This window comes from Nyctereutes procyonoides, unplaced genomic scaffold, assembly GCF_905146905.1.
Source record: "Nyctereutes procyonoides isolate TBG_1078 unplaced genomic scaffold, NYPRO_anot_genome, whole genome shotgun sequence".
Taxonomy (NCBI): Eukaryota; Metazoa; Chordata; class Mammalia; order Carnivora; family Canidae; genus Nyctereutes; species Nyctereutes procyonoides.
In genome coordinates, this window is record NW_026575044.1 from 3,600,469 (window position 1) to 3,625,613 (window position 25,145).

Genomic DNA, 25,145 nt, shown 5'->3' on the forward strand with positions numbered 1-25,145 from the left:
CTCTTATCCACAGTGATGTCACCCATTAGCTCTTCTAAAGAAGAATCCTTTTTGTATCCTAAGAGGTCTGTATTTCTTGTGGAATGCTGGGCATTTCAAAAACCAATATACCTAAATTTTGCTTTAAAAAAAAAACAAAAAACCTAAGACTATACTTTCAGGGATCATTTCTATAGTTTGTTACTAGAGAAGTTTCTCTGAACGTGTAGGGTACCCGAAACCACAAAGAGGAGGTGCAGTGTCCCTTCCTGAGCGTGAAATTGGCTTTGGGCGTCACTTTGGTGCTGCCCTTTGTCCTTGATGATCGTTCTTTTTTCTCCTTTGGGGGGAACTAGAAGGAAGGGATGCCATCTGAGTGGTTTCTATAAAGAAAAAAAAAAAAACCCTGATCTTTCTCTCACCATCAATCATTTATTCACTCATTTAGAATGCATGTATTGAGTGTCTGTTGGGATACTCTCAGGGAGAGAGGCAGGTGGGCAGACGTTACAAGTGGGACCTAGTACCCAGGTCCAGTTTGCACAAAGTGTTTGAGGAGAGAGCTACAGAGTCTGAGGGCATCTGGGAAGGCTTCCCAAGGAGTCACAAGAGCTATGGACTGAGGTGTCAAGGAGTTCCTGTTAATTAATTTACCAAGCAAACTTCTCTCGAGAAGTGAGATGATTATAATTCAAGGCACTGTGCTAATCTCTGGAGACTGAAAGACCAACAGGACAGACTCTGCTTACAAAAGGCTTATAGGCTTACGTAAAAGCTGCACTGCCATTCTCCTTGGTGTCTCGGACAACTCCGCTCTTCTGGGCACCCTGGGGAGCTCAAACATGAACGTCATTTCTGATTTCTCCTTTGACCCATGGTCTTTACTCTTCCATCTTTTCCACCCTTACTCTCTCTCGAAGTCAGAATCTGCACGGACACTTAGAGAAACTTCTCAGCCTGGTTCCCCTGCTGACTCTATGAACTGGCATTTCTGCCAGGTCATCCCTGCTTCTTCATGGCCACCATCTTACTAAATGCTCTGCAGAGTTTCCTACTCTCTGTGGAGCAGAACCCAGGGCCATCCACTATCTGGCCTTTGAGGGCCACAGCTGGCCTCTGTCTTAGAAAAAGGCACCCCTTTGGGGGCACAGCAAGACAAGGAGACTTTGTATGAAGAAAAAGTAACCCTTTCCTCCAGATGGCTTGGATTCCAGCTCCCACTCACCCACTTGGCCAGCATCCATTATACTTGGAGGCCCTGTGGTTTTTATCTTATTACTTTCATTTTTCTCTCGCGCTGCTTCCCTACCTTCCTCTCCAGCCAACTGGCCTACTTTCCTGAACAAAGCTGGCATGTTCTCCCCGTACCCATTCCTATGCCTTCTCCTCCTCACCACCCACCTTTTTTTTCAAGGCTTCTGTCAGGTCTCACCTCCAAACACCCGAGTACTGTAGCACTTATGATCCGCAGTAGTCATTCATTTGGCATTTACACATTTGAAAATACATACATGACAGGATCCAGTAAGTCTCATTTGCCCTACTGGATTGTCAGCTTTAAAAAGATATCTTTCTCTTGTCTATTCCAGAGGGCTTAAATGAGGGCTGAAGCAATGATTGAGATTGTCAATAATGGTAATAGTGGCTTAAAAAAAGAAAAGATGGGGCGCCTGGGTTGCTCAGTTGGTTAAGTGTCTGCCTTCGGCTCAGATCAAGATCTCAGGGTCCTGGGATGGAGCCTCACGTTGGGCTCCCTGCTCAACGGGAAGCCTGCTTCTCCCTTCTCTCTAGTGCTCCCCTGCTTCTGCTCTCTCTCTGTCAAATAAATAAATAATATATATATATATATAAAGATTTCCTGAAGACTTCTAATAGGTAAGTGGGTTCTAGAGAATGAATGTTGAGTAAGCCTTATTGGTCTGGCTTGAATTCCTAATACTGAGATATCATATAACTTGGTTGCTCCCCAAATAGAGTGTGGTGCCTTCATGCCTCGAAAGTGGGATTCATCTCTCCAAAGAGGCTTTTACTCTGCGATTTGTCAGGAGTTCCCAAATCCCACTGCTGCATATCATGTCCCACCATGAAAAGTTTGCTTCCTGGCTGCAAATTGAAACGTCACTTCCCCAGCCTCTGGGTTTCCTCTTTACTTCCTTTTCCAGGGCTTTGCTACTGCAGTCCTTTTCTGAGTGGTTCTGACAAAGGAACTTCAAAAACAGTCATTGTCGATCAGCAGTGCCCAGCGGTGGTCTCAGGGCAAACTGACAGGTTTCCTGGCTGACTGAGCAAATCCCTCCCAGGCCCCAACTTGGTAAAATCCCCCAGCAGTTATTACACGCCTCCATCTGGGGACCGGAGGGCCTTGTCTTTTCCTGGGCCCCCAGCCATACAGGAAGTTGCTCAGGTGACCCTTTCAGGGCCTCTACCACATATACACCCTGTTTCTTCCTCAGCTGAGGGAGAAGATGGGCCTCTGTGGAAGGAGTCCCTCTGTATCTTCCAAGAACAAAGTTCACATACTCATTTGGCCCCCAAGGAGCAACATGCTTTTAAGCTTGCTTTGCTCTTATGCCCAATCCATTTTGGCAAGAGCTGAGACGGGTCCTAAAGCATACTGAACCTCTAGCCTAGGGCCTGAGGCCCCCCTGTACTTTCCCAGATGAGGGAACCCACTTTTCAAGCAACTTCCTTAGGAGCCTTCATTCATACCACCTGACAAGTCTGCCATCTGCCCCCTCTGCCCTGAAGTTAGAGCCAGCCTGAGAGAACCCTGATGCTCTATGCTTAGAGGATCTTTGAGCAGTGTGGACACCACGGCTGAGCTTAGCTGCATGTTCCCCACCACCCTTCCCCAGCGCTTATCTGCCCGAGTTTCCCTGACTTGCAAATGTTTCTATGGAGGGTGGATCCCACACTCTAAAGGCCCCCTGAAGATGATCCTTGTTCCTTGGAGACAACCAGTGGAACTGCATGCCTGAATGCAGGAGGCCTGCTCCGGACAGACCTACAGCCCTGCAGAGAAGTCACAGAGCTTCCAGGCCCAGCAGGGGTCTAGCTGCGAGCCAGCCAGGGCTCCTGCTGGAGTCCTGGTGGCTGCTGACTACAGCCTCGGGAGGAACAATCTTCCTTTTGAATGTGGGTGGGAATCACCTTAGAAGCTACATAACATCTGCACCTTCTCCTTTCATCTTGTTCAAAAGCCCTGTCCTGTTGGGATTGGCTGAGGGCTAAATGTCAGCTCTCCATTTCAAGGGGGAAGTCTGCGGAAGCCTCAAATTGTGGCGAAGGGAGGGACCGGGCATACACCCGGCATTCCTCCCCTGGAGGGAGGCTGGACCGGGACCAGGAAAGAGCCCTGCCGAGGAGCCGGGCGGCACCCGGTGCACCCCGCGCGTGCGGCCAGCACACCTCCGCACGGCCGTCCCAGGAGGCAGGGACACGCCCGGGAGCCTCAAGGCTGGTGGCAAAGGGTGCCATTGGACTACCCACCGGGGGAGCTTTGCAGGAAGTTCTGAAAGATGCGACGGACACAGGCACTCGAGAAGCAAGAGGACTCTCTGGAAGGTCAATCTTCAGTCGGAAAGGGAAGCGCACAGCCCGGCGCACAAGCGCCTCACGTCGCCCGTTCTGTTTCTCTTTTAACGCCCATCTCTTGAGGTCAGGGGCGTCTGCTCCTGCCACTTTTGCCCACACGTCTGCCCATCTACAAAGTCGGCCGCACCTAACTTTTTAATTCTCGAGCGGAGAGGTCCTCACCCCAGCACCTGGCCCCCGAGGGCGCCCCGCTGCCCACCCCGCGCCCTCCCTCGGGCGGTCCTCCCGCCCCCCCCCCCGCCCGCTCAGCGGGGTGGCCCGGGGAGCCCGGGGCTGGGCCGGGGGCGTTTCGCCCCCCTCCCGGGCGGCCCGGGGCCCCGCACCCCCTCCTCAAGCCCGCGCGGGGCCTTACCTCCATGGTCTCCAGGTGCCGGCTCCGCGGCGGCTGCGCTCGCTGTGCGCTCGGCTCCCAGCGCGGGCCGGGGCAGGGGCAGGGGCAGGGGCCGGGGTTGGGGCAGGGGCTGGGGCAGGGGCTGGGGCAGGGCAGGGCAGGGGGGCGGCGGCGCGCCGGCTGCCTCGCTCGGGACTGCGGGCGGCCCGGCCCTGCGCGGGAGCACGAGGGAGGGGGAGGCCGGGGGAGGCCGCGGGAGGGGGAAGGGGTGGGGAGCGGGGGAGGGAGGCCGGCGATCAGGGTTTAAATTTAGACGCAAATCTAAACAGATACTGTCCCCTCCCAGGGCAGGACTCGAGCGAGGGAGTCACGACTCCATTAATCTGCCCAAACATGGGGATGGGACGGCCGCCTGGCCCCTCTTCCCCGCGAACTTTCTGCAGGACCCCGGTCTCTGCAGGTCCCAGCTCTTCTCAAGCCTCGCCCCCCTTCAAAATGCCTAGCGCTTGCCCTACAAGTTAAAGCCGCTCGTTTATTCTTCTTATCTTCCCCTCTTTACTGCTTCTTTCTTTTACGTGCATCTTTATTGCTTTCTTGCCTCCTTTTCTTAAAAAAAAAAAATTACGGCACTCGTGTCATACCTGGGTCTCCTGGCACGGTCGCGTGGGAGGGCAGGACCTCCGCTGGGCGCTCAGCGTGGGAGCCACAGGACCACCTTTCCTATTTCGCGTCTCTTGTCCTTTCCACGTGCACTCTCGCGTTTTCAGGAAACCGCTATCAATCTATCCATCTCTCCTCTGTGCCCGCCCGGGTGCTGGGGGGAGTTAGAGGGGTTGGGGGACCGCAGGGGATCCCAGGAAGAATTTTCAAGTCCCCTGTAGCATGACATCTTTTTTCTCTCGCTCTGATTTGATTGAGGCATTGGATGCTGTGGGAATCTCAGCTCCCACAAGCTGCATGCTAAAGGGCCTTTGCGCCGTTCCTATGAAAGAGAGTAAAGGGCAAGGTCCTGAACATCCGATTCCCATAAGACCCAGCATAGCAACCCTCCCCCGGGGCTGTCCCAGGCCTCTGGGCGTCGGAGAGGCTGAGGAAGAGGAGGCTGCGGGAGGGGTGTGGGACCTGGAATCTGCAGTGGGATATTTCTGAGCTACCAACTTGAGTGCTGGCCAGCAGCCCTAGGTGCCCCTTCTGGGACCCTCCCCGCAGGACAGAGAGGAGAGGGGAGATGCCGGCAAGGACTGTGAGCAGGAGGGGATTGGGCTGGCAGGACGGATGCCTCTGTTTCCCTGCAGCACTGGCCTGCCCTGCCCTGTCCCCAAAGCCTCACCCAGTTCACCTGAGACAGGCAGGGCCATCTCAGAGGGCCACAGCCAGGTGGGCAACGGGGAGCCCTGCAAAGGGAAATACACGAAGAATCCCATAACAGGGTGACCCGGGAGGCTCAGTGGTTTAGTACTGCCATCAGCCCAGGGCATGATCCTGGAGACCCGAGTCCCACGTGGGGGCTCCCTGCATGGAGCCTGCTTATCCCTCTGCCTGTGTCTCTGCCTCTCTTTCTCATGAAAAATAAATAAAATCTTAAAAAAAAAAAAGAATCCCATAACAGAGACAAGTTGAGAGTTTGTTCACGTTAAGAAGAGCTACTCTGATTCAGCTCTTAATCCCAACACCACCCATGGTCTTTCAGGTGCTTAGATTGCTGCTTTGGGTACCAGTCTTACAAACAAGACCTTCTTCCTGTCATACAACCTTCTAAAGCCTGACTTTCTAAAACACTAGCAGCCCAAATACCAAAGTCTTTTCTAATTCTGAACATAGGGGCAAGACCTCGATTTCAGAAACAGACTCTGGGTTGAATTCTAGCTCGGCTACTTTCTAGCTGGGTTTCCTCTGACAAGTCACTTAACCTCTCTGATCCTCAGCTTCCTCACCTATACAGTTCAGTTGGCACTCTGAGTAGCTGTTTTTATAATATTTCACTTTGTGTACAAGCTCAAACGAATAGGGACCAAGTATTTCTTTTATTTAGAGCAGGGCATTTGGGGGGCTCCCAAAAGGGCTCCTAACCCCCAGGAATTAGGATGAGTCCCCTCCCATTTCAGCCACACAGCTACAGAGGTGAGGACTCTAGGGCAGAGTTGGCAGCAGGAAAGGAAATTTCCTGGTACCTTACAATGCATACTTGTGCTTGTGTTTTCCTTTCTTCCTTTTAAAAGTTCATGGCTGAGCTGGTGAGAGGAACATAGTCTCTTCCCGTGTCTTCTAACCCTGACTCATAGCGCCTTGTTCTTTCTGCCTCTATCTAGTCCTCTTTTCGGCTCAGAATGGGGGCTGCCCCAGCACAGGTTTCTGGCTTCAAAAACAGGAGGGCGGAAGTGCCTACCCAAAGGAAACCGTTAGGCCCAGATAGCATCACAGCCACCCAAGGTACCTTGCAGCTGCACCCCACGCCCTGCTCAGGCCTTCCCTTGTCCAGTGAGAACACAGCACAAACAAGCTTGGCCTCTGCCACACTTGGAGTCTCAAGACATGCCCCAGGGCTTTTAGGGCCTGTGGCAGAGGCTTTCACTGGAGGAAGGAATGGGAATGGGGAGACGGGCAGAGGGGCAGGCAGCCCAGAGCTGTTTCAGCAGCCGTGAAGAGAGGATAGATGTGGGGATGTGCCTCCTCCTTTCCCTCCTCTTGCTCCTCCAGCAGATTCCTGGAAGCCAGAGTGCAGATAACCCAGCTGGTAAAGACTCTATAGTTCTGTTGGGTCACCTGGGATTGTGACTTGCTGCTCTGTGGGCCTGGAGGAGCTGACAGCCCAAGAGGAATAGAAAGTGGCTCTGAGGGGGTGGTTCCCCTCCCCCTGGGTGGGGGGGGGCTGGTTGTCTCATGAGGACCCACTTCCTGTACTTTCTCCCATGCCCCCTTCACACACCCTTGCAGTCTGACCAGCCAAGCAGTAAATAGAAACCAGTGCAGAATGCAGAACAAGGAACACTAGAGACATAGTCAGGGCAGGGGAGACTATGTGTCCTGGAGTCCATATTACCACAGGTAGCCACAGGCGCACAGGAGGCCCTCAGTGGACATTTGATGAATGAATGAACCCATAAGTGAATAAATGGAGCAAATTAGTAGAGTCTTTGTCTTTAAATCAAAGGCAAAGCCTTTTCTATAGATGGGTCTTCAATGGGAGAAAAGACCCATTGGGATTGAAGATCTTTGAAGGCCATAAGTTAAGCAGTAACTTACTGAGTTTTTGAACAGAAATGTCAAGAGCTCAATCAATCAGCTATTAGTAAGTGGCCACACATGGTGCTGCTGATGGTTCGTTTTTAAAATTAAGAGCAAGAGGGGCACTTGGGTGGCTCACTGGTTGAGCATTTGCCTTTGGCTCAGGTCATGATCCCCGGGTCCTGGGATTGAGTCCCACATTGGGCTCCCCCAGGGAGCCTGCCTCTCCCTCTGCCTGTGTCTCTGCCTCTCTCTGTGTGTCTTTCATGAATAAATAAATAAAATCTTAAAAAAAAATAAAGAGCAGGAAACAAATATTCTTTTATGATTGCAAATATATATATTTCTGCCCTAAATTCTGGGAATGTGGCAAAAACAAAACATCTAATTCTGCTATAACTATCATTAAGGAACAGAGTTGAAAACACTGAAATGAAAGCATAAAGGCTTAGAGTTTTTATGCGTTTAAAGAATTGCACGACAGAGGGGTTCCCAGATGGTAGGAGATAGAAGATGCTAGCTGTTTTTAATGTGTGGAAGGTAAATTGAGGAGGAAGGTAGCAGGGTAGCAATGGAGCCACAGGGAAGATGTTCAAGTGTGTAGAGGACAGTCAACAGGGATTGGAGACCTCATGAGGAATGGTTTGACTGGTCCTTTGGGGATCAGGAGATTGGCTACATAGGGAAATTGAGCAAATACATTGATATATTGAGGCCTATGGGAGCCAGGTTTCTCATTGATGGTCAAGGGTCAGAAAAATATGCAGGGGTGGGGTGGAGGGACTAGAATGAACTTTGGTGCTGGATTAGAATGAGAGGTATCGATATGAAGTCATGGTTTTCAGCCTGTAGATAGCTGTAGATATCAATGTATGTATATACATGCAGATATTTCTTAGTTTGAGCCACTGAGAGAGCCTAGGAGCAGTGACACTCCAGTAGCAATCAGTGCACACAGAGCCCAGATCTTGGTTTCTAAATACACTTCTTCACTAAAGGAACCAGGGCTTCTTGGAGAAAATGGCTGATTACTGGGCTTGGGCAGATAAAAAAACAAGATAAGCCCAGAACATCTTTTTTTTTTTTTTTGACAGAAAATGTCGAAGTCCTCAATGAATGACAAAGAGGTGTTAAAAGGACACAGAAGTCTGATTGCAGGAGTTTCCACTGGCAATATTGGGGTAATTTGGGGGGATAATATAAGGATCAAAAGAAATAATAGTAGCAATGAAGTATTACCCATGAAATAAAATAGAAATTCATGAGTCCAAACTGATAAAAAAGAAACAGGTAAAGAAGTACGAGAAGACAAAGTACTTACAGCACAATACCAATGAACAAATGTGAAACAAAGCTTAGAAGAAAATTGCCATATGACCATCATCATCATAATTTCAGGTAAGAAATACTATTGGATGTTAAATATAGTGGGCAAAAATGAGATGAGGAATGGGATTTTACGTAATTTAAAAATATCTCTCCTATAAGTTACTCACTAATTACAAAGGAGGAAAAGTACCTTTACAGAGAACAAACATAACAGATATCATATTAACCAGATATCATATTAATTAATATCATATTAACCAGGTGATCAAAGTAAACATGACCAATGGTGGGACAAGTTGATGTTTTGTGCTATCCAATGGAATACAAGAACATAACATCACTTCTGGAATATTCTTGCCCAAAGTGCATCAACTGAATCTAATCATGAGGAAACATTGGAGAAGCTACATAGGAAGACATTCCTCAGAATGACTGGTCTATAATCTCCAAGTGCAGTCAAAGGAAGGATGAGGAAGAGTCCTAGGCAAAAGGAGACGAAAGTGACATGACTACGTTGTATCAATGTGTGGTTCTGGGTTGGCTCCTTTGACTATAGAGTCTATTAAAGGGTTATTGTATAAACATGTATCAAATAATGGCAATGTACAATTTAAGTATCTTACAGTATTATTAGTCAATTATACCCCAATAAAGCTGAAAAAAGAAATTATTAGGATAATTGGCAAAACTGTAAGGCTATGTGGGAGTCCTTGGTGTTAACCTTATAGCTTTTCTCAATGTTTAAAATTATTTCAAACTGGAAAACGAAGGAAAAAGGTGGTGGGGGAAGAATTGAACTGTCCCATTTGTTTGATTCCAACTGACTCCCTGCCCAGCCCCTCCACTGTCTGTTCCTCCCCACCCCATCCCCACCCCAGACACCCACAGGGTGGCCAGGTCCCCAGTGTTGGAGAGGGACAACAGCCAGAGAACACCTAGTCTTCTGGCATGACAGGGGATGGAGATAGGAAGGGGAAGATTATTCATGTCTTTCTTTGTACAGATATCTTTGTGTGGTCATAGTAAACACATCTATCTTTATGATTTTGGAGAAGAGAACCAGCTAAGACACTGATCTGGTTACCAATGCCAAGGAACAGCATTGACAAAAACCCGAAGTGGGTAGTCTGCAGGTCCCAACAGATTGTGGCCTTCTCCTTCTGAGTGACGCAGATCCCATGTTTAGGAATGAAGTTATGCAGCTCTCCAGGGAAACACAAACCTTCTTGATCTTATTGTATCATGCCAGAGCACCTGTGCACTGGCCTCATTTCTAGCTATAAATTAGAGTGATCCAAGGAGCTCTGAAAAAAGTATCCATGCCTAGGTCCCACCCCTGGTCAACAGGGTGTGGCACCTGGTGTGTGTTTTTTCAAAGCTTCAGTAAAGAGGTAAATCCTGAATAGTCAGCCAATTGTGGAAATGACATTCCTCTTGCCAGAAATTGGTTTAGAGAGAATTAAGTGAGATTTTGGTCAATGAGATAAAACGGGAAATCTTTATGCTTTCTGCTAAAGAAACACATAGGAAGCGATACCCTGTGAATATGGGGTGTTTTCTTACCTAATGTTATGCCTGGAATGTTATGCCGCAGCAACCATTTTGCTATCATTAGAAAACCTGGAAAGAGCCAGAATATACGCTCCACAAAGACAGAGATTTTTGTTTCTTTTCTGGTCAGTGTCGATCCCGTGTACCTAAATCAAGGCCAGGCACCAACAGTTATTCGGTAAATACTCAGCAAATAAGGAACCCAGTGACTGTGGAGGCACTGAATTGGCCAATTCTAGAGAGACTATCCCCTGGATTTCTTCTGTGAAGTAATACATTTCTTTGTAGTTTAAGCTATTTGAGCACAGTGTTTTGTTATAGCTGAAAGCACCCAATGATTAAGATAGATGCAAACTTACAAGAAGACATAATCAGACATACACGCCAGCACAGTCAAAGAAGCATTCCTCAAAAAAATGTTGAGCAGAGATGTGGAGAAAGAGACTGGCATGGAAGGGCAGAGAGAGAAACACACACACACACACACACAAACAACACAGATGGGAGAATATGATGCAGAAAAAGAGAGTGGGAAACCTGACTAATTAATACCTATTGGGGAAGAAAAAAATTTAGATTGAAAAAATTAGAGTAATCACTCAGAATGTGAAGTGTCGTAATTCCTATCTGAATTTTGGACAGTAGTTGTAGATAATCCTCTATCTTTCCATATTCTTTTTTTTTCCCCGAATATTTTATTTACTCATTTTTAGAGAGACAGTGAATGCAAGCAGGGAAAAGAGCAGAGCATGCGGGAGGGGGACAAAATGTCAAGCAGACTCATGCTGAGCATGGAGCCTGACACAGGGCTCCATCCCACAATCCATGAGATCATGACCTGAGCCAAAACCAAGAGTTGGAGTCTCAACTGACTGAGCCACCTGGGCATCACTATCTTTCCTTATTTTTTTTTTCTTTTTAAGATTTTTTTTTTTTGGGGGGGGAGAGTGAAAGCACACAAGCAGAGGAGAAGAACAGGTAGAGGGAGAAGCAGACTGTGATGAGTATGCAGCCTTCATGTGGGGCTCGATCTCATGACCCTGAGATCATGACTTGAGCCAAAACCAAGAATCGGCTGCCTAATTGACTGAGCTACCCAGGCGCCTCTCTTTCCTTATTCTTTTTTTTTTCTGACAGAGAGAGAGAGAGAGAAGAGAGAGAGAGAGAGAGAGAGAGAGAGAGAGAGAGAATGAGAACAAGCAGAGGGAGAAGCAGACTCCTCACTGAGCAGGGAGCCCAATGTGGGGGTACATCTCAGGACCCCAGGATCATGACCTGAACCGAAGGCAGACACTTTCCTTATTCTTCAAAAGAAAAATAACTGATTTCTTCTAGAATGAAAGTGGGTGATATTTACAGAATTAAAGGTATGTTTTCTTTCTTTTTTTTTAAGATTTTTTATTTACTTATTCATGAGAGACACAGAGACAGAGAGAGACAGAGACACAGGCAGAGGGAGAAGCAGGCTCCATGCAGGGAGCCCAACGTGGGACTCAATCCCACGTCTCCAGGATCAGGCCTTGGGCTAAAGGCAGCGCTAAACCACTGAACCACCCGGGCTTCCCTGTTTTTTTTTTTTTTTAATTTTTATTTATTTATGATAGTCACACAGGGAGAGAGAGAGAGAGAGAGAGAGAGAGAGAGAGAGAGAGAGAGGCAGAGACACAGGCAGAGGGAGAAGCAGGCTCCATGCACCGGGAGCCCGATGTGGGATTCGATCCCAGGTCTCCAGGATCGCGCCCTGGGCCAAAGGCAGGCGCCAAACCACTGTGCCACCCAGGGATCCCTGTTTGTTTTTGTTTTTTTTTTTAAAGTATATTTTCATAGAGTAATCTCGTATTACAATTTCTTTTAGGATATTTTTAGCAATGTTAAGTGCTGTTGCAGTTTTGCCAGTAAAGGCATTTACTAATATGAATCGGTATCTGGGATTGGGCAGGAACTTATCCAAAACTAGAGGTTACCCACATGGCCTTAGAATAAATATCTGTAATGATTCTACACAATAAAGTGAAGCAGGTTATGAGAAAAAATAGTACTCAAGTCCTGTCTACCCAGTCATCCCCATGGCTTTCTTTGCATGGACAATAGGCAAAGAATGAAGTGGGAAGTTTTCTGCATACTACATGCTCATTTTCAACCCCAGCAAAGTGCACATTCGCAAAAATTTACTAAAAACCACTGTCCTGGGATCCCTGGGTGGCTCGGCGGTTTGGTGCCTGCCTTTGGCCCAGGGCACGGTCCTGGGGTCCCGGGATCGAGTTCCACGTTGGGCTCCCTGCATGGAGCCTGCTTCTCCCTCTGCCTGTGTCTCTGCCTCTCTTTCTCTCTCTCTCTCTGTGTCTATCATGAATAAATAAATAAATAAATAAATAAATAAATAAATAAATAAATCTTAAAAAAAATAATAAAAGCCGTGTGTCCTGGGGCACCTGGGTGGTTCAGTGGTTGAGCATCTGCCTTTGGCTCAGGGCATGATCCTGGGGTCCAGGGATCAAGTCCCACTTCAGGCTCCCCGGAGGGAGCCTGCCTCTCCCTCTGCCTGTGTCTCTGCCTCTCTCTGTGTGTCTCTCATGAATACATAAATAAAATTTAAAAACAAACAAAAAACAATCTGTGTCCCCACCTGTTAGTTTATCTTTTCCTCTTGGGGTGGTTCCATTATTCATCCATTTGTTAGGACAGAAACCTGGGAGTTGTTCTTTTTTTTTTTTTTTTAAATATTTTTATTTAGTTATTCATGAGACACAGAGAGAGAGAGGCAGAGAAAGAAGCAGGCTCCATGCAGGGAGCCCGACGTGGGACTTGATCCCAGGACTACAGGATCACGCCCTGGGCCAAAGGCAGGCGCTAAACCGCTGAGCCACCCAGGGATCCCCCTGGGAGTTGTTCTTGATTCTTCCTTTATCTTTACCAAGCAGATGCTACCATCTGGACTTCAAAACATCCTACCCTCCTTCCCCCACCAACCACTGTCGTCTGGATAAGATGTCCTCGTTCGTCTCTATGTATCCCCTAATTGTTGGGCTTGCTGTCAACCTGACTTACCATCTCCCCTCAACAGTTTCCACTCTACAGACAGCAAATCTTTCTAAAACATGTATCTCATACCCTTCCCCAAGAGGGCCCACTTACCTGTCTGACCTCTTCTCAACAAGGAACACCCAGGACTCCACACTCCAGACGTCCTGAACTGCTTTCAGGTCTGTGAAAGAGCTGTGTTCTCTGCTTGGAACACAATTTCTTCCTTTGCACAAAGCTAACTCTTACCTATCCTTTGGTTCTCTGTTAGGCTTCCCCAGGGAGAGGGTCTTGACCATGCTGCCCCTCCCTCCACCCACCGCCTCCCCCAGATATGTGCTTCCCACTCACACCTCCTGCCTGTACTCTTCCTGTCATTGCAATGCTCGCTTTCTAATTGCCTGTTTACTTTCTTTATCCTCTCTACGAACTTGCAGCTTCATGAAGGCACATTCCATTTTGCCTTGGTCAAGGTTCTATGATCAATGCTAGGTTCAACTTTGGTGAATAAATACATGTGGGATGAATGAATGGACACTGGCTCCATGCAAAAGAAGTAGATAATCTATTTTGTAATCCAGTCCTTGATCATCCACCTGAAAATGCAGTAAGAATGTAAAGAGGAGTAATGTAGAGGGCAGCACGGAGATTGATAAAGATCAGGATTGAGGGGATCCCTGGATGGCTCAGAGATTTAGCACCTGCCCTCAGCCCAGGGCATGATCCTGGAGTCCAAGGATCGAGTCCCACATAAGGCTCCATACATGGAGCCTGCTTCTCCCTCTGCCTGTGTCTCTGCCTCTCTCTCTCTCTCTCTCTGTCTCTCTCATAAATAAATAAATAAAATCTTAAAAAAAAATCAGCATTGAAACCAGACTTCCTTTGTCCTTCTGTGACCTTGACCAAGTTACTTAACCATTTTACTCCTCTGTTTCTCTATCTGTAAAGTGGGGATAATAATAGAATTTACCACATAGAGCTGTAAGGATTAAATGAGTTAATACATGTGAAATGCTTAAAATAGTTACCAGTGAATAGTAAGTGTGGTAAATGTTGGGTGGTGATTGACATAGCAGTAACAGGAGCAGCAGCCATACCATGTCATGAGGAAAGGACTATCACCAGGGGCAGGTCTAGTAGGAGGTGCAGCTTCCTTCCCAACAAGAGTCCATCCTTGTGTATCTCTCAATTCCAAGCCATCCACTTATGATTTCCACCTTCTTCTTCTTCTTCTTCTTCTTCTTCTTCTTCTTCTTCTTCTTCTTCTTCTTTCTTCTTCTTCTTCTTCTTTTTTAATATTTTTAAAATTTTATTTGACAGAGAGAGAACAGGCAGGTAGGGGGAGAAGGAGAAATGGGCTTACTGCCAAGGGGGGAGCCCAATGCAGGGCTGGATCATGATCTGAGCCAAAGGCAGACGCTTCACCTACTGGGCCACCCAGGCACCCCTTATTAAGTTCTCTGCAGCCTCACATTGGAGGAAAGATACATCTTTGTCACATTTCTCCTCATTTGCACTTTATTCAACAGTTCTTGAATATTCTAAGTTCAGATTCAATTCTGCATTTTTTTGCTTGCACATGTCAAAAAAGGGGGGCGGTGAGGAAGGGTTTCATATTTCAATTCTGAATAAAGAGAATCGAGTGGTGTTTCTTCATTTTGGAAAATGGTTTAAAGTTACCCTCATTTAAAGAATGCATAAATGTCATGCATAGAAGCTATGGGGTTTTTCTGGAATAGTCAAGCATTTGACCTTCTTTCTGAATGCTACCACTTATCAACTTGCTTCCTTGCCTCATCCCATTGGATAACCTCACGATTCTGAGTGCCAAAAGTTTTCCTGTGATTTTACAGTCTTGGAGTATGTCATTATTACATTTCCTGCACTCACATCTCTTCATACACTTTTTCTGCTTCCCCACCTGTGATAGTACTTGAGACTTTTTTTTAAAGATTTTCTTTTTAAGCAATCGCTACACCTGGCATGGGGCTTGAACTCATGACCCTGAGATCAAGAGTCCCACGCTCCTCTGATGGAGCCAGTCAGGAGCCCCTTAGTTGAGACTTTTACAGATTTTTTTTCATCTTAGTGTACCCAATACCATTCAGCCCTGTGAGGCCCACCTGGGGTCCCAATCTTCCAAGAATGTCCATTTATCTGAGAAGGCAATGAATAGTAGACCCTTGAACATTTGAATCATAATTTGAACTAAATACTAAATAGCCTGAAGTAGTGTTAAGACTGGCTGCTGCGGGGTCCTGAGAAAGGCCTGGGAATGAGAGGAAAGGATGCTGGCCGAGGGCACCCTTGGTGGAGTTGGAGATGGTGGGGCTCTGGGTGGAAGAACCATGTGAGTGAAGGGCTCTGGGAGCCCAAGGAGGGTGGAGAGGGACAGAAGGGTTTGTCAGATGCCAGCTTGGACAGTCCTTCTCAGGTTTGCAGTTTCTGCTGCAACAGGGCACACATTAGCCCTTTGAGCAGGCATGACGTTTAAATCCATCCTGGCCTTTATAAAGGGGGCCGGCTGCTTCCATAGTTTTGATCTGGGAGTGCTTTAGACTTGTATTTGCTTCTGAAAAATAGGTGATTATTGACCTTGAGCGGAGTCGCTTCTGTTTCAATTTTTTTGTTTCTTTTTGTACATGACAGGAATTTTAGGCAGCAACAAAGAAAGACATGGGGTGAGCAGGGAGAGAGACAGGACGATCACACACCTGTAGCAACTGAGGGCAGAGGGGCCACACCAAGGACTGGCGACCCCAGGACTCAAGCACATGTGCACTTCCTAAAGGGCGAAGTTATTTCACCATTCTCTTTCTTCATTTGAAGATTATTCTCCTCAGTCACCTGAGGATGTAGTAAGGAAGTCCTGATGAAAAGGACCATAAATCTCAACTGAAAATGGGTTAGGCACTAAATCTGACCTCACGCAGCCCAGCTGGCAATGAACAAAGGAGGCAGGCAACCCCTGATGGGAGTCACTCAGGGAGATTAAGGCATCTCTGCTGTGGAAAGGGGAATGGTGTGGGTGGCAGTGATCGGGAGCAGGGTGGGGGCGGGGTAGAGAAGGAATTTGCATCTTGTGGCTTAATCAGATCTGAAACCTAACATCCTGTTTTCTGTAGGTTGGGCACATCAGTAGCTGAAAGCCTCTTCTGACCATGGTCAGCCTCAGGAAGTAAGTGTCAACAGCCTTGCAGATGGGAACCCAACTCTTGAATGACCATGACTGCAAAGGTGTCGTTCCACACACCCCCACCCCCCCGCACTGCAACCAGGCCCCCTGCCTTCCCTCTACCACAATTCTAGAACTCCAGACTTCACCCCTCTTCTGAGACTTATCAACAGGAAGTTAAGTCAGCTGGAACACTCTGTTCCTTTGACATTTTTGTTTTAATTCTGCAGCTGTGTTTAAGACTTCATGAATTATCTCTCTGGCACTGTGTCTTGGGTCTATCTGTTTCTCGGTCTAGTGCTTTTTCTCTCACACCCATGTACCAAGTCATGGTTACCATCAGGCGAGTGGAGTGGAATGAGAACTAGGATTGATAAGAAGGAAGTAAGGTGGCAAGAAAGTGCTTTAGGGGCTGTAATAGTAGCAATTGATGAGCTAAGTAAGATGACTATTTGCTCCAGGATCATTACTCAGGAGAAATGTAAATGCTGAGGAGTTCCTAAATCATTAACAATGTGCACTGCCCAGAGCATTCCTCCTCACCCCTTCATGATGCTTATGTCTACTTCATAGTGCAGTGTGAGCATGTCTTCTTTCTTCAACATTCTAGAGTGTCTACCCAGCAGATGCCCTACTCACACATATTCTCACTCAGGAAGCTTCTCTCCTTTCTTTTATCCCTAGTTAGCTTATCACTTAAGAAACCACAACACAGTTCACACATGCAACTTGATCCCACTTTGTGCTCTTAATCTCTGGTAGCTGCAATTCATAGGTTCTTCCTTGCTGAACATCTAAATTTTGTTCACAGAACACTGTTATTTTTTTTTTAAGATTTTATTTACTTATTCATGAGAGACTGAGAGAGAGGGAGAGACATAGGCAGAGGGATAAGCAGGTTCCCTGTGGAGAGCCCAATGCCGGGGTGGGGGTGTGTGCGTACAGACGCAACGCCAGACCTGAGCCAAAGGCAGACCTCAACCACTGAGCCACTCAGGTGCCCCAGAGAACACTGTTCTAAGACTCATCAGGGCATTATTTTTTCTGTCCTGGTTTCTTTTCCTTCCACTGCCTCTCATTCAAGTGTAGAGGGAAAAGACCTCTAAACTCAGAGCCTGTGGTCTCTCAAGTACCCTCACGGCTACAAAGGAAACTAGTCATTGTTCTTTCTCTAGGTTCTCCTGCCCCAACAAACCAAAATAGAGGGTCTCCCATCTACAATAGTAGCTGGCCCATTAAACATACATGTGTAAACTGCCAGAGTTGGTTTTATTTTATTTTTATTTTTTTATTTTTTCAGAGTTGGTTTTAAAGGAGTACCTGAGGCAAATACTTACAGTCACAGATCGGAAAAGCTTTGCCAAGCACTTGAAACTCAACATAGCTGATAATACAGGTATCGTCCCTTATATTTCTGTAAAACCACATCTAGAGAACCCATACACGGATCTGTTATCAGTTCTGTGTTTCTATACATGAGAATGAACAATCCAAGAAGAAAATTAAGACAACAATCCATTTAAAATGGCATTAAAAAATTTAGGAGTAAACTTAACCAAGGAAGTGGAAAATCTATACACTAAAACCCATAAAACATTGTGAAAAGAAACTAAAGAAGACACAAATAAATGGAAATATGTTATGTGTTTGTACCTTGGAACATTTAACATTGCTAAAATGTCCATATTACCCAAAGCTACAGATTCAAAACACTTCTGTTTAAAATCCTAATGGCATATTTTTTTCAGAAATAGAAAAAAGATCCTACAATTCATATGGAATCTCAAATTGCCTGAATTGAAAAAAATAAATCTTGAAAAACAAGAACAAAGTTGGAGGCCTCACACTTCCTGCATTCAAAACATATGACAGTGCTACTGTGATCAGAATAGGTGCTGGCATGAAGACAGACACAGAGACCTATGGGATAGAACAGAAAGCCCAGAAATCAACCTTTGTGCATATGGTCAAGTGATCTTCAACAGAGCGCCAAGACCACACATTGGGGAAAAGGACAGCATCTTCAACAAATGCAGTATTTGCACAACCAGATAGATTTTCACATGTGAAAGATTGAAGGTAAATCTTTACCTTACACTATATTTAAAAACTAACTCAAAATGGATTAAAGACCTAAACAGAAGACTTAAAACCACAAAACTCCTGGAAGAAAACACAGGAGAAAATCTTCATGGCATTGGATTTGGCAATGATTTATCGGATATGACACCACAAGAACAGGTGACAAAAGCAAAAACAGACCAATGGGACTGCATCACACTTTAAACCTTCTGTGCATTAAAGGTTACAATCAACAGAGTGAAAAGGCAATCTAGAGAATGGGGGAAATCATAGCAATTATATATCTGATAAGGGGATTAATGTCTAGAATGTATAAAGAACTCCTATTACTCAACAACAAAAAATGAAATAACTCAATTGAAAAATAGGCAAAGGGCTTGAATAGACATATTTGAATAGACATCAAAGAAGATACACAAATGGCCAAAATGCACATGAAAAGATGCTTAACAGCACTAATCATTAGAGAAATGCAAGTTAGAATCACAATGAGGCATCACTTCATACCCATCAGGATAGGAACTATAAAAAACACAAAATACAAAATAAGAAATATTGGTGAGGATGTGGGAAAATTGGAACCATTGCGCAATATGGTGGAAATGTAAATGGTGCAACCACTAAGCAAAATGGTATGTAGTTTCCTCAAAAAACCAAAAATAGAATTACTGTATGATTCAGCAATCCCACTTCTAGGTATATATCCAAAAGACTTTATTTATTATTTTTTTAAAGATTTTATTTATTCATTCATCTGAGACACACAGAGAGAGAGAGGTAGAGACATAAGCAGGGGGAGAAGCAAACTCTATGCAGGAAGTCTGATGTGGGACTCGATCCCGAGACTCCAGGATCACATCCTGAGCCAAAGGCAGAGTGTCAATCGCTGAGCCACCCAGGCGTCCCTCCAAAAGAACTTAAAACAGGATCTCGGGGCACCTTGGTGGCTCAGTGGTTAGGTGTCTGCCTTTGGTTCAGGTCATGATCCCAGTGTCCTGGGATCAAGTCCTGCATCAGGCTCCCCACAGGGAGCCTGCTTCTCCCTCTGCCTATGTCTATGCCTCTCTCTGTGTGTCTCTTGAGAATAAATTAATTAAATCTTTAAAAACAAATAGGATCTCAAAGAAGTATTTGCACATCTATGTTTATTGAAGCATTATTCACAATTCATAATTATTCACAATCTTCCTCAAAGAGGTGGAAGCAGCCCAAATGTCCATTGCCAAATGAATGGATAAAGAAATTGTGGTATTTATATCTATATCTATATCTATATCTACATCTATCTATCTTAAAAAAGGAAAATCTCTCACCTGCTACAACATATTTGAACCTTGAGGACATTATGCTAAGTGAAATAAGTCAGTCACAAAAAGACTACTACTGTATGGTTCTACTTATATGAGATATCCAGGGTAGTCAAAGTCATGGAAACAGACAGTAGAATGGTGGTTGCCAGGAGCTGGGGGAGGCGAAAGGGAGAGTGGAGTTGTTATTCAATTGGTATAGACTTTCCATTTTGCAAGATGGAAAAGTTCTGGAGATCTGCTGTACAAGAATGTGAATGTTAACACCACTGAAATGTATACATAAAAATGGTTAAGAGAGTGAATTTTATTTTATTTTTATTTTGACCACAATTAAAACTAAAAAAGGTGGAGGGGATGAATAGAAGCATACATGCTTGAATATACCTAATCATGAATTACCTTCATTGTTGCCACACCTGTGGGTTTATGTCAAAGACCAAGCCTATGAGTAACTGAGTAAAACTGTCTAAAAAATCATATTTATCACCAAGAAGGAAAACACCTTTATAACAACTAGGCTTCCAACTGTGGTCTTTAGTGGACTAAGAAGCCAATCTCAGGCAATCACTTAGGGAGATGTTATAGAGCATCCATGTTTTGATGGAGTTGAACCACATGATTTTCAAAGTAGTTCCTAACATCGAGATTCTAGGATTCTAAACCACAAATTGGAGTGAGAAGTGATGATAGTGGTACACATTATTTCAGCCTCTCTGACTGGGCCATGAGATGAACTCCTGAAGCCACGTGGAGCCTGAAGGCTCAGTTGAGGGGATAAAGTGTAGGACAATGATTATAGTGTGTGTCTGTGGGTTGGGGGTGGGGTGGGGCAATATACAGGCATTGAAGGAGGGGCAAAGGTAGAGCTGGGAGCAAGCAAAGGCTTGGGAGGAGTGGAAGGGGAAGGGATGCACACTACACATTTTAGCATCTTTCAAAGTAGGAAACAAGATGCTATGTACCTCCTGACATGATGCAATAGGAAGCACACAGGGCCACCTATGATGTGACATTTGCAAAGTAATTAAAAATTCAACCAGAGTCTAATCATGCTTCTAGTTCTAACTCCCAGTTATAGGAAATACATACGGTTTATGTATGACCCATGAGGACTTATTTTTTTAATTAAAAATATTTTAAAAATATTTTATTTATTTATTCATGAGAGACACAGAGAGAGAGGCAGAAGCACAGGCAAAGGGAGCAGTGGGCTCCCTACAGGGAGCCCAATGTGGAACTGGATTCCAGGACCCTGGGATCACGACTTGAGCCAAAGGCAAACACTCAACCACTGAGCTACCCAGGTGCCCTGACCCATGAGGATTTAATCGGTAAAACCTGGAATAGGATTTTCTATTGATCAAATGAACTGGTTTTGCCTACAAATAAATGACATTTTAAAAAAAGAGTAAAAAAACAAAACAAAACAGAAAGTAAAGAAAGGGAAAGAAGGAATTGTTCTAAATTGAAAGAGACATAAGAGAAGTATCAAAATATAATGTGCAGAACTTCATTGGATCCTGATTCAAACACAGCAATGATTTGGAGACAGTTGGGAAAATTTGAACACAGATGATATGCAGAAATCTATGTAACTTTTCTCAGGTATGATAGTGATGTGAAATACAAAAGTTATCATGTGTCAAAGGTACATACTGATGTATCTATGGCTAAGCTTCAGAGGTCCAAGATTTGCTTTAAAATATTCCAGGAAAAAAAAATGGTTAGGGGAATAGACAAGGCGGGATTGGGAACTCACTAACCATTGTTGAAACTGAGTGTAGCGTGTGGGAATTCACAGCATTATTCTCTCTGGGATTTTGTATCCTTATACATTTTCACAATAATGAGAAGACAGTGAACTGACTCAAGCTGACTAGGTATCCCAAGCAAGTCTTGGTGTAGAAGGCAGAAGGGGCACTGAAAACTTTGAGATAAATAAAGATGTCTTTATCTGCTCTACAGGTTTGCTTGAAGGCTGTCTCCTTCATGTGGTTATGGGGAGAGTTACTTCATTAATTTCTTTAAAACTTTGAGAGTCAGTTCCATGACCAAGCAGCCCACACCTAGGCAAACTAGAGAAACCTAGAGAAACGAGTGGCTCCATCTATCAAAGACAGGTACGAGAATGCTCACATCAGATTTATCCATAGTACAAAACTAGAAACAATCCAAGTATCAAAGAACAGATCAACGGATTGTGTATCATTTATACAAAACAATATAATGCAGCAGTGAAAAACAAACTACTGACCCAGGTGACAACACAGATGAATTTCAAACACACAGTGCTGAGCAGGACAAGACACAGAATACGGGTTGTGATGTTCAAGAATACAGACAACTAACTAAAGGTGACAGATGCCAGGGTAACAGTCGTCCCTGGGCAGTGGTACTGTCTGGGCAGGGGCAGAGGGACCCTCCTGAGGTGATGGAAATGTCTTACATCCTGATCTGAGGGCTGGTGTACACATATGTAAGAACCCATCAACCCAGACATTTAAAATCAGCGTGCTTTGTGCATTCTGGGGTATATATAATTCAATTTTATTTTATTTTATTTTTTTAAAGATTCCATTTGCTCATTCGTGAGACACGTACAGAGAGAGGCATAGACATAGGCAGAGGGAGAAGCAGGCTTCTGTGGGAAGCCTGATGCAAAACTCGATCCCAAGACCCTGGGATCACCACCTGAGCCAAAGGCAGATGCTCAACCACTGAACCATCCCCAAATTCAATTTCAGAAATAATGTTTAAAAACAGAAAAAGAGGGGCCCCTGGGTGGCTCAGTCAGTAAGTGTCCGACTCTTGATTTTGATTCAGGTCATGATCTCAGGGTCGTGAGATCAAACCCTGGGTCAAGCTCTGTACTGTGTGGAGTGCACTTAGGATTCTCTCTCTCCTTTTCCCTCTGCCCCTCACTGGTCACACTCTCTCCCTAAAAATAACAAAAATAATAATGATACAATAAAATAAACTCCTTTAAAAAATAAGTAAAAATAGGAAAAGAAAGAAGAAAATCTTTGAAGTGTTTGGAATTTCCAAGAGAGACCTAAGTGATGGTATAATCTAAGATAATTTTAGCGTCTAAAAACACCTAAGTTCCTAACTCTGAAAGCAAGTCTCTTCTGAGGAAAATGCTGCCTGGAATATTCTACAGTCCAGGGGTCAGGGAAAGGGTTCCAGTTCTACCTCAGAATTTCATTCTGCTTTTTCCTTTTTGTAAAATACAAAAAGCCCTCTTTTTCCAGCTGTTTGCTCCAGTAGCAATTAAAGAACCCATTATTTTTTCTATTTTTGTTTTTTTTCTGACAACATTCATGGCAAATTCCTAATCAGCACCAATTCAACACACCAAGTCAAATGAAGATGTCACGTACAGAATAATGAGCATGTGGGCTTGCAAAGAAGACACGATTTGTTGTCCAGGACCCCCTTGTGGGACAGTGAGGGGCTGGGGGAAGGGGAGAAGTGGGTGGCTAGGTGGCAAAGTTCTGTAAATAGTTCTGGACATACAGTAAGAAGACGGGTGCCAAGCGTAGCTTCTTTCTTTCTTTTTCTTTCTTTCTTTCTTTCTTTCTTTCTTTCTTTCTTTCTTTCTTTCTTTCTTCTTTCTTTCTTTCATTTTTTATTGGTGTTCAATGTAGCTATTTCTCTGACTAGTTAAGTATTGGGGGGCAAATCATGCAATGTCTCTTGTCACACAAGAGAATGTCCACATCCGAGAACTGAGGGTTGTGAGCCTGCAAGGCTGTCACGGGGGTTCACTGGGATCTTGTGCACACAGCGGCCAGTGCAGATCCTGTTGCTCAACACATGGTGATAATAGGAGAGGAGGAGGAAGAAGCACCATGTCCAAGTTTCTTCTTTTCCTCTTCTACTTATCCCTTTTCTCTCTTCCTAGCCTCCCAGTGCCCTGAGGGTCCCAGACCCCTCCTGCCGTCAGGACCACACCCCCGCACCTCCTCTCGGATGCTCCACTGCACACCTGTGACAGAGAGTTAGAGATGTGGCCAGTGTCCTCCAGATGCCCTCTGCCAGGTGCAGAGAGAGCTGAGGTGCTTGGAGATTTCACTGAGGAGGTGATACTGGGATTAATGATGAAGACCCAAAGCAGGTTTTTTTCCAGACTGTGAGGTCAGCAGAAGCAAGCCAGAGGATGCATGGAAGCGTGCACTATAGGGAGGGAAAAGCAAAGTCGAGTGTGGCTGGGACAGTGGAGGAGAATGAGGGCGGGCTTTGGACATGCTAAGGAGCTTAGACTTTCATAGGAGAAGAGGCAACCCGGGAGAGGCTGTTTGGCAGGGATTAGAATTGCACTTTGGGATGATGATTCTGGCAGCAGATGGAATCGGAGGCAATATGTTTGCAGACAGGGAAACAAATCAGGACATCCTGGCCACGTCAGCTGAGGCATGAGAAAGACCTAAACTGGAACGGAGGGGAGGACTTGAAAGACATGGCAAGTTTCTTATTGATGAGCGAGGACTGGGGTACAGGGGTAAGCTAGAGCAGCTGAGGATAACTAAGACTTTCAGAGGAGGGTTGCCAGGTTTATGGGACAAAAACACAGGGCAGATGTCCAGGCAAATTTAAATTTCATATCATCAATGAATAATTTTTAGTATCAATGTGTCCTGTGCAATAATTCATCTAATGTTCAAATAGAATTGGGGGTCCTGGGTTTTCTCTGGTAACTTGATTTCAGAATCATTTCCCTAAAATGCAAATCTGATTTGCTTAAAGCATTGCTATTTCCTAGGTAGATAATCCTCCTGGGAAGAGACTGTACTTGTTAGTTAGAAAGAGTGTCTGGGGTGGGGGAGAAGTGGGGGGGGAGAGCATGTGAGTGGCTCAGTTGTTAAGCATCTGTCTCTGGCTCAGGTCATGATACCGGGGTCCCTGGATCTCAAGTCATGACCCTGGGGTGCCCAGATCAAGCCCCACATGGGCTCCCTGCTCAGCAGGGAATCTGCTTCTCCGTCTCCCTCTGCCTTTTTCCCCACTCATGCTCTCTCTCTCTCCCTTTCTCTGTCTCTCTCAAATAAATAAATGAAATCTTTAAACAAAATGAAACAATAACAACCAAAAGAAAGAGAGTGTTTGGGTCAATTGAGCAACCCTGGTTTTCCTTCTCAGTTGGATAGTGAAGAGCACTTTCCTAGCACCGTCTTTATTTTAGTGGCATAGCCCACCTGTGCCAACATCTACTCCATATGTTTTTAGATCTATGTTACATTTGCTCACTTTTAAATTAGTGTTGTCCTAAGTAATCATATCCATGAAATCCTCACTGTAGTATGCTATTTTTTTCTGTACTAATTAATATAAACACCTATAAAATAATTTTTTTAGCCCCATACTACATAAAATTTGCATACGCACTTTGGAAAATTCCAGTAAAGTCAGGAGAACTGGGCTGGGGCTGGGCTAGGCTGATTCATACCTGAGGGGCCTGGAGCCCCAGTCATGGTCATGGGGAGAAAGGTGTCCCCATGTGCTTGCGAACCTGCACTTGACTGCACAAGATTAGGAGAGGATGGACAAG

At 45.2% G+C, this 25,145-nt stretch overlaps 1 protein-coding gene and 1 non-coding gene across 3 annotated transcripts in view; one reads left to right on the forward strand and one right to left on the reverse strand.

Moving 5' to 3' along the window:
* RCSD1 (RCSD domain containing 1) overlaps window positions 1-4,031 on the reverse strand; it is a 70,542-nt gene extending 66,511 nt beyond the window's left edge. For both annotated transcript variants that reach the window (XM_055324596.1, XM_055324595.1), the window contains exon 1: window positions 3,926-4,031. In XM_055324596.1, coding sequence (XP_055180571.1) covers window positions 3,926-3,931 — 6 coding nt within the window. In that variant the 5' untranslated portion in view covers window positions 3,932-4,031. The remainder of the gene's footprint in view (window positions 1-3,925) is intronic.
* Window positions 146-360, forward strand: LOC129509164 (small nucleolar RNA U3). The gene has a single exon (XR_008664284.1). It is a non-coding gene; the product is annotated as a small nucleolar RNA U3 (small nucleolar RNA).
* Window positions 4,032-25,145: the final 21,114 nt, after the last annotated feature.